Below are 13751 nucleotides of genomic sequence, written 5' to 3'. Positions count from 1 at the left end.
TTATTATTATTATTATTATTATTATTATTATTATTATTATTATGCCGTAGTGAAATGTCTCGAAGCGCCCCAATCATCATCATAAACATCATTATCCTCATCATCATTCATATTATTGGAGCATGATAACTGCCAAATTTACATTATACTATGTAATTTCTAAAGTTTTTTATACATTTATTTCCAAAAAAATAAATATCCAATGTATTGCAGGTCACAGTTCATTCTTTCCTTTAAAATTTGGGTTGAATATAATTGATTACCGAATCTCACGATCTCATGATGACTTACTTCGGAGTCTCCGTTGGCCATTGCAAACAACATCTGAAGTTGCGAGTTAAGTAACGTTCCATTTGCTGCCAACATCTTCAGCTCGTTATATTTGTTGTCAACCTCTTGAAACCAGGTCCTAGAATGTTCAGTATGTGCCTCTCGTGAACTCGATACAACAGGAAATTCTTCCTGGCGATATAAAAAGTCTGGACATTCAGGAGGTTCTATTTCTGGATTTAATTCCGGAGGATCTGTGTCTGTTACAAAATAGGTTGGTAACTGCCTAACATCCGAAAATCCTAGAAATATTTCACAGGATATGATTGGTTCGCGCCTCAGATATATATCTGGATACCGTCTTTTAAATCCACTGGAGAAATTCTGAAGGGCAACACTCATCTTGGTACGACCATCCTCTTCCATCATACAAATAAATGTATTTCTTGTAGATTGATCAGCAGGGTAGATTTGGAGTCTGCTACGACGCAAAAGAACTGCATGTACAACATTTTCTTTATTTACTATACAATTTTGAGAATTAAATCCGTGAACTGACACAAATGCTCTCAGATCAGGCAAGGTTGTAGTGTCATTTGACGTCTGCAAAAGTTCAAGTGCTCCCGGTACAAAAATTGTTATGACCCAGGTGCCACCGAGGTCAAACTTGCACACAAGTAATTTCAGAAGATCATCTGACATCTTACTTAAGATATCTTCCCATGAAAATATTTCTTCATCTTGGTTTAGCACTGTGTACACCAAAGACCATTTTGTTGGTGATATTTCAGAGTTGAGATTAGCAACATCTTCCGCAGACAAAATGGACGAAGATTGAAGACCAGAATGCCTTCCTTGGATTTGTTCAATGCTATCTGGACAATCAACCATTGCCAATTCTCTCTGTAGTCTCGTGAATGTCGAAAAGTCAATTAGCTGGCAAAATCTCGAAAGCAGATTCATTTTTTCATGTCTCTGACACCATTTGTACAGCATCCGAAAAAGTTTAAAGTCATCGGCAGGCCAATTGTTTTTCTGTAATAAAGAAGAAATGGTCTCTTCGGACGCGTCCATTATTTCATTTGACAATACAGTTGTTTCTTCACGGATTTCTAGATCATGCCTTAGCATTAGGAGTCTTACGATCCCACTTCTACTACGCCGTAATGCCAAGTCGTGATTGTTAACGTCTATATCGTCAAGAGGAGCAGTATAACTTGCCTTGTAGACAAGTGAAGCAGCATCGACAAAAGTTGAATATTCTTCTGATTCTTCACCATATTCCTCTCTCATCTCCTTCTCGATTTTGGGAACACTTTCTTTGATGTCCCCACTCAAACATTTGGCATTATTAACCATCTTCTCACAAACAAACATCTTTTCACCTTTCCGAGATTTTACCATCAGACTCTTTGGAACTTTAACATTTTCACCAGTTTTGGCTGCGTCAATGGCATGGTTGAATAAATTAGCGAGAGCCATACATTGAGGTGAATCAATGCCAGCAATATCGGCCCACATTTCTAGGAGATTTGAAAACTTTCCAACGAGACGTACGTCGTAATAAGCGAAATACCTAATAAGGTCATCGGTAGTTATATTACTCTGCGTTTTCGACTTCCCTCCTAAAGACAATAAATAAAAGTGTTTGTAGATGTTTTGATTATTTAAAATTTCATGACCACACATCTTATATAATATTTCTACAAAATGGAACAATCAGAGATTTACTTTATTAGTGAACGTCTGAAACTTTCATTATTGTTTTTCTTATGCACATTCTAGGGTTTATTCTAATCTCTGGGCTTGAGAAAAGACACAGAGTTGTAAGATTACCTTGATATGATGTTGGTTTCCAGTGTTGTTTTGGAACCAAATCTGGGTCCCAACAGATGAAGTACTTATCGCCATCCAGGTCACTTCCTGCAATTTCGTCACAGTGGGGTCTTTTTCCTGAATTATAAACACATTTATTATTATATTATTTTTTATTATCTCAAAGATGCTAGTTGTTCATTGATTGGTACACAGGTCTATCACACACTGAAAACAAATTGTGATAACAAAGGGGTGTGAGATGTGTAAACATCCAGATGCTGAACAAGCGTTGATGAGTATCGGCATAGAACACAATCGTTATTTACTATAATTTTAATTACAATGTCAATTCTGCTGTAAAACGTTTATTCATAATATTCAGGCAGAATCATTATTCAGCCACAGGAAAGAATAAAAGCAGAACACGGGCCACTGTCTTTGGACAGATATACAGTAAATGTTTTATTCTATTCGAGTTATTGTATAATGAATATTCAATTTAAATGTTGTCAACTGTGTTTTTTCAGTAATCATTCTGTTCTTAAAAATTGACTTACCTTTTACGGGATAGACCACATCTGAAACTTTCATTATTGTTTTTCTTATGCACATTCTAGGGTTTATTCTAATCTCTGGGCTTGAGAAAAGACACAGAGTTGTAAGATTACCTTGATAGGATGTTGGTTTCCAGTGTTGTTTTGGAACCAAATCTGGGTCCCAACAGATGAAGTACTTATCGCCATCCAGGTCACTTCCTGCAATTTCGTCACAGTGGGGTCTTTTTCCTGAATTATAAACACATTTATAATTATATTATTTTTTATTATCTCAAAGATGCTAGTTGTTCATTGATTGGTACACAGGTCTATCACACACTGAAAACAAATTGTGATAACAAAGGGGTGTGAGATGTGTAAACATCTATATGCTGAACAAGCGTTGATGAGTATCGGCATAGAACAGAATCGTTATTTAATATATTTTTAATTACAATGTCAATTCTGCTGTAAAACGTTTATTCATAATATTCAGGCAGAATCATTATTCAGCCACAGGAAAGAATAAAAGCAGAACACGGGCCACTGTCTTTGGACAGATATACAGTAAATGTTTTATTCTATTCGAGTTATTGTATAATGAATATTCAATTTAAATGTTGTCAACTGTGTTTTTTCAGTAATCATTCTGTTCTTAAAAATTGACTTGCCTTTTACGGGATAGACCACACAGTCAACAAGATGTCTGCAGTGTTTATTGTCTACACATGTCAGTACCCTAATATCGCCAGGATAATAGCTCGGGCTTTTAGCAACGATTACTCTCCCTTTAATAACAACGGGTTTTCCACGTATGGTTGGTTGGAAAAACACAGTGCCTTCTTCGAGTGTGTTAGAGTTATCACATACCCCAAAGACATTCCTTGACAACTCTGCTCTGATGTTCAGGCCTTCAGCTTTAGACTTCTTGGTTCGTTCGAGCTTATCAGAGGCACCAGTTTTTCTATCGTCAAAGACCTTCCTTCGAATGCTCTCTAATTTTTCTCTGATTTCTTGGTTGGAACAGTAATCATATGTCATGGATATCACTCTTTCGGCAAGATCAGAACGCCCACTTATGTATAAGTGTTTAATTGCTATCCACTTGTCTTTTTCCAGCTGGTGTAGTTCTTCAAAGAACGATGTCTGTAGCTTAAGAAACGCTTTATCCGGAACACCCAGAGCTGACAGAATCCGTATGAAGTGCTTAATTAGGTTACCATACGCATATGGCTTGGAGATCCCATCATCAACCACTCCAAGGATGTGGGGCTCAGATAATTTCCAAGAGAACTTTTCCTGCAGTACAATACAAACTAGGGTTAAAATAAAATTATTATTATTATTATTATTATTATTATTATTATTATTATTATTATTATTATTATTATTATTATTATTATTATTATTATTATTATTATTATCATTATGCACTGATACAATACATTATAATTATATAAATAAGATATTTACCAATGAGTTTCTTATCTTGATCCCTCTAGGTAACTTTGGGTCAACAACTAACACTCCTTTACATCCTTTTAATCTTATTTGAAAGACCGATGGAACTGGAGGAACTTGGTGTTTATACAGCTCCGTTTGACCCATTGCCTCAGTTATTCTAGTCGCACATTCTACTGATATTGACCCACAACCATCTGTAAAGTTATATCCATCTCGTTCTATGTCTGTCTCTTTAGTGATATCATCATCTCGCAGTTGTAGCACCTCGTTTGCGGTAGAGAGCAACAATCCAATACGTGCTGCCCTCTTGGCAACGTTGTTGATGCAGCTGAAATCTCCAAACATTTGTATGATATCATTAAAGTCGCCAAGTTTCTCGTCGTACAAGAAGCAAGTTCTGTTCCTTAGTTGAGAAGCACTGTGACCAAAAAATATGTACCGCTTTGGCTTTCCTCTGTAAGGCCTTTGGCTTACAAGTAATCCATTAGAAAGAAACTCAAACAGATTCTTGCCTGGAAAATCGACGTGAACGTGGAGAACCAGGAAATCGTCGTGATTGATTTTAGGGTGTCTGAAGAGATTACACATTTTCAATTCAGCTCCAGTGGGATGTGGGTCCAAAACGAACTGGTCACAAGTCGGTTTAATTCTCTTGTCGGTGATTGGTTGTGGTTTTCGTAAGATATCTGCTGACTTCATTTGCTTTTGTGTCTTGTTTGGAAATCTCACAGGTACCGATGCAATGTCAGTCATTGCAACTGCATTATTGGAAATTTTCTTCTTGGCAGACATTTTGGTTTCTGTAAAACAAGTGATACACTTCCTTGTGATACAGCTAAATATTCATACAATTACTAACTTTAATTTTATAAGTTTATTGTCCTCGTAAAATAAAGTTACAGTATTTTTAATTTAGATAACTTTCGAACTTTATTGTCTTTCTCGTAAAATACAAATAAAGAAATTCATTTTCCGTTGGCAAATGCCTAACAAAATTAATTATACAAGTGTAAAAATGGCTCGATAAATATAACGACGACAATATTTCATTATTATTAAGATAAGAAAAGATATGTCAAACTTTATTGTTTCACGAGAAACTTAAGTTGTGAAGGTTGGTAAACATAAGGAAAACAGTATGAAGGCAATGATTTCCAAAGAGAAACAGAACGACGGATGAGTGTATGTGAAGGCAACAGCCTTAGCTTTTGAAAGTACAAGCGTCAGTAATGGTGACGAGTATATGTCTTACAAAGGTGAGCCGTTGTAGCACGAGAGAAAACAAGTACTCGGAACAGTGATATAAGGCTATATATAGGCCTTTAGTGCTATATGCACTCACTATATACAGCTAGTCCAGTTTGCTACATTCTTATTAAATGTATTTGAATTAAAAGGCAAACGACTGAAAAACAACAATGGTCCACGAATAAACGCCCCGAGGAGCTTATTTCCTCGAATAAACTCCATCCTAAATAACTAAAAAAATATAATCGAAGTAACAATGAACATCATTCTCAACACATTCTATTAATGTTCTAGTAGAATTCTATTTTTTTTAAAGTGGTTGAGATTAATAAGTCTTTATGACCACGCAATAACACATTTTGACGGTAAATTATGTGTTGTATTTCCGTATTTACAGTGAAATTAAGGGGTGTTTATTTGAGTATATACCGGTACGTATACGGTACATTATACGCCCCATCGAATACACGCCCCTCACAAACCCTTCTGAAAACAATAAACGCTCCTCCTTTAGGGGTGGAAAAGGCGTTTATTCGAGGGAAAAATAAACGCTCGGAGCGGTTTTATTTAAATGAGGCTCTAGGAGAGAGGGAAGTTATTCGAGGAGCATTTATTCAAATAAATACTTTTTACTAATACTAAAAATTAGCGTAGCATCGTAAACACATTATATACAAATATATATATATATATATTTCATAAATATAAATCAATATTTATTATTCTCTTATCTTTCCTTTTCCTATATATTTGATAGTAATAACATAACGTTGCAGAAGGTAAACAAATATAATAGGCCTATGATTTTCAAGTTTTAAAGCTTAGCGTCTAACAATTAAACATAGACTGCAAAACTCTCAAGAAAATAAGGTCCCCGGCTAAAGTCCGCCTGGTCATTTTGTTTTGCATAAAGATTTCCAGACAACAGTAAAGGGGAACGGGGCAGGAGGGAGCAGGACTTGTGCCTGGGGTACATTTAAATCGACTTTTATGGACAAATAAATTCAATGCGAAATCCAATTTGATGGGGACCCTTCCCGTCAGGGAAGTTGGAGAATCGTCGGGGAATAAAAACAAATATTATTTTAAAACGTTTTCCAATGTTGGCTTGAATTGGATAGACCTAGCCTATATAAATTAATAGTTTGGACACCGATACTAGGCCTAAGATTAAAAAAAAAACAAAAAAAACCCATCAAATGACCTTTCGACAGGTTAATAATCACTTTTACGATGTCGATAGCCCCATAAAAAATATCACCCTATCAAAGAATAAAAAAACTGATGAGGGAGGGAGATTTTACCGATGTTCACAAGTAAATCAATGCTTCGGGACACATTATATAAAAAGTCATAAGAATGGAATCAAATTTGTAAAAAAAATATGTTTTTGTTGTACCAGTAAACATATTTGCAAGAAATCCTGAGCTTTTCAAGTGAAATAATGGAAAAACGACAGTTTGAAATACAGTAAAAATATATGTTGATAAAAAAAAAAAAAAAAAAAAAAAAAAAAAATCCGAGTTTCACCAAAAGTGATTGGAAGGTGATAAACTAATAATTGTTTATGGGGCCTTACCAAATAACTTTCTTAGGTCAAGATGCCCGCTGTATGAGCGTTTAGCTACAAGTGGTGTAGAATAATATTTTGAGAACATTTTCCAGAAAAAAATTTATGTGATACGACCCTCTGTTATAGAGTTATGAATTTTTAGATAACATGAGGACAAGAATTCAGCCTAAAGCTTATCTGATTTCTGTTGGTTACGCACCCCTGACTTGGGTTGATTGTCATCCCTTCAAGATGTCTATTGATTCGTATAGACACCCCTTTTCCAGGCCTAGTAGTCAATTCCCATTGGGTCTATTCAATTGGACCTTATTCATTCGCTTTTTACAAATCTCCCTAAGCAAAATATTCCCTAGGTTTAAAGGAGAGCTAAAACATTATACCTGAGATATTGTTCAATTTTTTTCTTCTCCTTTAGGCCAATACAATTTTAAGCAAGTCAGAAATACAGCAGGACCTATTGTATATTGCTACATTATCGAATGAACCGATAAAGAATGGGAATTCCCGGCATTGAGTCATTAATCATTGACATCCGATTAAATGTATTATACGTAAAACAGTTACTGTCAATAGGCATGTTTAAAACATGCCTATTGAGTATGCAGAAATACAAAAAGCATACATTGTCCGATATATTGTTTTCTTCTTCATTAGGGCAGGCTCAAAAACAAGAAATGCACACGTTTACTGCAGTGTTACATCTCCCTGCAGTAATCGAGTAAACCATTCAAAGGCTGGAATTTCCTACAGTGCGTCATGCAGTCAATGAAAATTGGCATGTATCGAGTAATGTATGGGACGCCGGTTGTGCCTTCGCTGCTGTTACTCAGTCATGCTTTGATCTGCGAATACTACATTGTCTTTGGTCTCTATTTTCATGTATGCAGGGACGTATCCAGGGAGGGGTGGGGGGAGGGGGGCTTCGAGAGCTGCGGCTTGCCCCTCCTTTGTACACAATGTTAGTATTTTAAAGCTTGTTCCTGCTAGCCAATACAAATTCTTTCCTTGGATCACTCAAAATGAATACTTGAATAATAATGTAAATATGCGTCAGAGCACGTTATACATAATACTATAATTATAAAAAAGGATAAAAACCAAACTGAACCATACAGTATCACGTTTCTGTATCTTAAAAAACTTGTCCTGGGATTTATGGATTTTTAAAAATCACGCTTAAGCATGTGTTATAGTAGGCCTAGACCTGTGTATAACGAGTACTGATGCATACGTAGTTAGAAGTATCCATTGATCACAGGAAAGAATTTGTATTGGCTCAAAAACAAGCTTTAACATTTTAACACTGTGTACAAAGGAGAGTGGGGGGGGGGGCGCGGCTCCCCTGGACGCGTCCCTGATTATTGTGGTCAGGTTTGGCTGATTTACCCACTACCTTGAATTTATAGTTTCCTTACATTATTTAATTTTATGTTTTAATTTAAAGAAAGATGTCATTTAAATGTAAAAAGTATAAAAATACCTAGTTATACCTTGTATTTTACTTCGATCGATATTTTCTATATTCGAGGACGTACATTTACATTTTGACCATGTGCGAGAGATATCGGTGTTTACTGGAAGCACGCACTAGTTTTTCTTTTCTTTTCTTTTTTTTTTTTTTTTTTTAATAATTTTATTTTCTACATGTGTTTAAACAGCTTTAGACAGATAAATGACACTAACACACCAAGTATTGTTTAACACTTTATTTGAAAAGTAATTACTACAATATTTATTCGAACTTAAAGAAATTCTACTCACGATATTGTTATTTTCAGGAAGTTTTGTTGACAGCAAAGAAAGTTATTCTGTACCATAGGTTCAGAATCAGTTTTTGGGAATTAAAATTTGAAAGTGTACATATTTGTTACATAAAAAATGATCACCAAATTTAATACCCGTTATGCGATTGTTTACTTCTCGACAGAAAGTTTCAATCAATCCGACTTTGGAGCGGCAATATTGATCCTCAAGTTATAGGGCCACTGTTTTCAGTCTTTTCATCTAATACATGGAATTCAGATATGAACCATATATTTCATCGCGTATAAGAATCGCTACAGTTCTTTTACTGCAATCGTTGCTCTTACGTCGCAGGCCCCGTGGTAATCGGGAAAGCTGCCCCCCCCCCCCAACCAATTAGTGTCAACGAAAACTGTCGGCTATAGCGTTTAGCGATTTTGTGGAACCAAGCGCTTTACTCACATTCATCGGGTTTTTTTTTGTTTTTTTTTTTTGTCGGTACTTTCGTTTGCTACCATAATTTTATTTTTATTTGAAGCGATTGCGCGACCCATCAAAATTTCTTCGCGACCCAAACATTCACGACAAAGCATCCATTTGAGGATAAAACAGCACGTGCACTAGACCTATAGACTAAATGTAATCATACTGCACCTGATAAAGCCAGCATAGTCTGCGGCGCAAGCAATAACATAACACTGCAAAAGGTAAACAATAATAGGCCTATCAAAATAAGATCTTCAAGTTAGTTTTAAAGTTTAACGTCTAACAGACAAACTGCAGGACTCCAAGATAAATCAGGCTAAAACTTCGCCTGGTCATTTTTTTACATACGCATTTCCTGACAGCAGTGGAGGAGAACAGAGGATGGTGGGGGGGGGGACCTGGTGTACATTTATTGATCGATTTTCATGGCCAAATAAATTTTATAATCTCTGACTTGCAAAATTGGTCGAATTTTCTAATTACAAACAAATAATTTGCCTATGCGAGTTGTCTAAAATATTACCTTATGTCTAATCTAGGTCTATTCTCTCTTCATGATTCCAGCGTACTGTCAATACAATCTGTAAGAGAATCAGTTTATACTGTAGACACCCCTTTACAGGCCCAGTCATCAATTCCGTTGGGTCTACAGTATTCAATTGGGCCTTACTATTCAATAGCTTTGCACAGATCTTCCTAAAGCAAATATCCCCTCAGTTTAAGAACAATTTAAACATTATACCTGAGATATTGTTCAATTGTTTTCTTCTTAAAACATATCAGAAATACAGTCGGACCTATATTGCTATACGATCGAACAAACTGATATAGAAATGGAAATTCCCAGTATTGAGTCATTAATCATTTACATCCGATTTAGTGTAATGTATTATATGTAAGACAGTTCATGTCTTTTTTTTTTAAATAATTGTGCATTTAATAATAAAAATAATAACATATATTTTCCGTTATCCTTGTATCCTTTTCCATTAGAGCAGGCTCAAAAACAAAAAGAATGCACAAGCACGTAACCACGTGTGTTGCCTCATTAGTACATAATCGAGTGAACCATCGAAAAATGGGAAATTTTTTCAGTGAATCATCATCATCATTATTGATTATCACTGACGCCGCAGAACGCCAGTTGTGTCCTCTGCTATTCAGACATGCTAAATGTACAAGCGACATGTACAATGTGCATTATACAATTTATTATCTCTGTATTTTCATGTATGCTCTTTCAGATTAATAGAAATAAATAAATTTAAGTCTATTTTTTTTCAAATTTAACAAAATACAGTATAAAATAAGCTGATTGACAGGAAGCTGAGAATGACGATGGCACAGTGTCCAACACCCTTGTAGCAAAACCGAGACCCAACTTCACTGAAACATAAATACAGTACCGTACTCACTAAAACAACATCACAAGAACGCCATTTCATTACAAAAAATAAAAACAATTGTGTTGTTTGTCGTATATTTGGCTCCATGATTTTAGACAGAAGTGAAAATGTATATATCTACGGTAAGAACACGTTTTATTCCTTTAAAATTAAACAATATATAACTTATATTCAGCATTGCGTATCAAATTATGTATGCATTAGTTTTGGACAAATATTATTGTTGTCAATATTCACTGTTTTGATTTTACCTAGTGTAAACTTTACTATGTAGATTTATCGTTACCAGTCGTCCTGTTGGCTAGCTGATAGAGGATAAAAATTTCAGAATTATTTTAGTTAATTACCGTAATTACTCGCTAGGCCTATGTCGAAGTATACTTGGTTATGTTTTATGGTAGGAAGTTGAAAAGTAAAATAGTATTCCCATTTGAATAAACGGCCCTTAAGATTGTTGTTGAGAAGGGCTTTTTTTTTGGGGGGGGGGGCTTATTTTATTTTGTTGGTATAAAATGGATATGACACTCAAATAAACGCAACTTAGTTTCTTTGTAAATGTGGAACTACAACACTTAAATTACCGCCAAAATAACTTTTTTTAATCCCAGCCAGGTTCGAAAAATTGTAATTCTACTGGAATAGAATATTAATAGAATTTGTTGAGAATGATGTTGCTTCCATTAGTTTTGTTAAAGGGCGTTCATTCGAGGAAAAAATAAGCGCCACAGTACGTTTATTCAAAATGGGGCGTTAATTCGAATAAATACGGTATTTCTATAGTGCTGTATCCATTGTGATCATAATTTTATTGCGTGTTTATAGGTAACCATTGGCATTTTGAGTTTAATCATGTCTGTGAAATCACTGTCCTCCTCTAATCCACCAAATTCTGCAGTGTGTGCTTCTGGTGTGTGTGTCTGTAAACCGGGATGGTTTGGGCCACAATGTGAAAAACAATGTGAGTGCAGGTCGGAGTCCATACAACACAACACCACCTATGTCTGCACCAACCATTCTTCGGTGTGCCACTGTCATTTTGGATTGCATGGATGTTATTGTAATGTCAGCTGCCCCGACCCTTTCTATGGAGCATGTTGCCTCAAAATACATACATGCGAACAAGAAAACATTGTTTCCTATAACAAGACCAATGGGAAGTGTAACTGTGTGGAAGGCTGGAGAGGAAGTAAATGTAAAAATCCATGTCCTGATTGGAATTATGGAGTTGACTGCAGTCAGAATTGTAGTTGTATTCCAAAAAACACCAGGTATTGCAAGAGGTCCGGTGAATGTGTTTGCAAAGATGGCTGGGAAGGAATAGCCTGTCGTAGGCCTATATCCAGACAAGGCAACACTGATGGTGGGCAATTAATTCATAATTTATAATTTTTATGTTGTCATAGAAGATGGTAGAAACAAAGAAAAGTCTTCCCTATACATAGGCCTATGTCAGCTACCATATTATAACTTGCTTTAAACTACGGTACTGTATGTACATAAAATAAAATATAATAATAATAATAATAATAATAATAATAGTAATAATAGTAATAATAGTAGTAATAATAATAATAATAATAATAATAATAATAATAATAATAATAAGAATAATAATAATAATAATAATAATAATAATAATAATAATAATTAATAATAATCATAATAATAAATAAATAATAAATAAAAAAGTCAAAAGAAAAAAAGTGTTTTTCTAAATGACATCAAAATAATTATGAGAGTAGAATATGATACAAATTTAAACTACAGTATGTGCAATAATAATGATAATAATAATAATAATAATAATAATAATAATAATAATAATAATAATAATAATGATATTAGTAATATAAATGATAATAATAATAATAATAATTACAGCAACAATAATAATAATAATTCTCACCAAATCTGTCGAAACACTTTCACGCCTTTATTTCATCAAAATTAGATTATTGTAATTCTTTTATCTTTTTACCTGATGTCACAATTGCGTTTACAAAGAGTCCAAAATTCTACTGCCCGTATTGTTTCCCTAACACCTCGCCATCATCATATAAATCCCATCTTTAAAAATTTACACTGGGTCAATATAAGACAACGTGCTATTTTCAAGTTACTTTTGTTGACTTTCAAGTCACTTTGCTTTCATCAATCTCTTTATTTACTCACATTTTAATATATATCTCTTACTCACCACACAATGCCTCTTTGCCATCTTCGTTCCTCATCTAAAATTCTCTTGACAATTCCGTCTCGTAAAGGCAAATCAAAAGCTTATGTTCAAGCCGTGCTTTTTCTTTTCAAGTCCCCTTTACATGGAATTTCTTGCCGCTTTTTGTTCGCGATTAGTCTAATTTGCTTTCTTTTAAGAAAAATTTTAAAACTTTTTTATACTGAAACGTTGACTTGCTTTACTTCTTCGCTTAGCGCCTTTGATACATTTTGAATTGGCACTATATAAATATTTATTATTATTATTATTATTATTATTATTATTATTATTATTATTATTATTATTATTATTATTATATTGTTATTATTATTAGGCCCTATTATTAATTATTATAAGAAGAAGAATGATAACAATAACACTAATAGTAACGGTAGTTAAATAATAACATTCTAAATGCCATCAAAATAATTATTTCTGAGAGTAGAATATGGACATGAAAGAAAGTGGTGAATGTATCGAAGAACAGTCAGGTAAAATTGAAATATTTTTGGAGGAGCTACGTTACCCATGTTTATGATTGAGATATGGCATATCATTCGATTGACCTAATTTGTAGACCCCTATTTAGTCTACTGTTGCTATCTTATTCTCCTGGAAAATTATAACATTCATAAGATATAGGTCTACCTTTGCAATAATGTGCATTTGCTGGGTGTCCCTGTCTTTCGCTTCTCTATCTATAAACTAATTAATGGTCATGTTAGATTCAATTATCTAATTTTTATTCTTTTTCTATTATGATACATACATTAGTTATGGCCATGTGGTTATACATGTTTGCACGTAATATCTTCTGAATTTTTTAATTTTTGATTGATCTCTAAATTACCCTTCAGAAAATGCTTAATTTATCCACAATTATTTTATAGTTTTAAAAAGAATAGTAAAAACCATGTCATATATTAAAAATACAGGAAAAAAACCTAAAATATTAGGCCTACTTAACCTAAAAACAGACAATTTCAAAATTA

The 13751-nt window shown here is 34.1% G+C and overlaps 1 protein-coding gene across 1 annotated transcript in view; it reads right to left on the bottom strand.

Moving 5' to 3' along the window:
* LOC117124164 overlaps positions 1 to 7661 on the bottom strand; it is a 14915-nt gene extending 7254 nt beyond the window's left edge. The window contains exons 1-5 of the mRNA XM_033270312.1: positions 7532 to 7661; positions 4098 to 4888; positions 3296 to 3923; positions 2757 to 2873; positions 292 to 1895 (exon numbers count right to left, since the gene is read on the bottom strand). Of these exons, the coding sequence (XP_033126203.1) occupies positions 292 to 1895; positions 2757 to 2873; positions 3296 to 3923; positions 4098 to 4880 (3132 nt within the window). The 5' untranslated portion in view covers positions 4881 to 4888; positions 7532 to 7661. The remainder of the gene's footprint in view (positions 1 to 291; positions 1896 to 2756; positions 2874 to 3295; positions 3924 to 4097; positions 4889 to 7531) is intronic.
* Between the last annotated feature and the right edge of the window lie 6090 nt (positions 7662 to 13751).

Source organism: Anneissia japonica, unplaced genomic scaffold, assembly GCF_011630105.1.
Source record: "Anneissia japonica isolate Jap-2015-1 unplaced genomic scaffold, ASM1163010v1 scaffold502_len386481_cov162, whole genome shotgun sequence".
In the NCBI taxonomy this organism is placed as follows: Eukaryota; Metazoa; Echinodermata; class Crinoidea; order Comatulida; family Comatulidae; genus Anneissia; species Anneissia japonica.
This window is presented reverse-complemented; position numbering and strand designations above follow the sequence as displayed.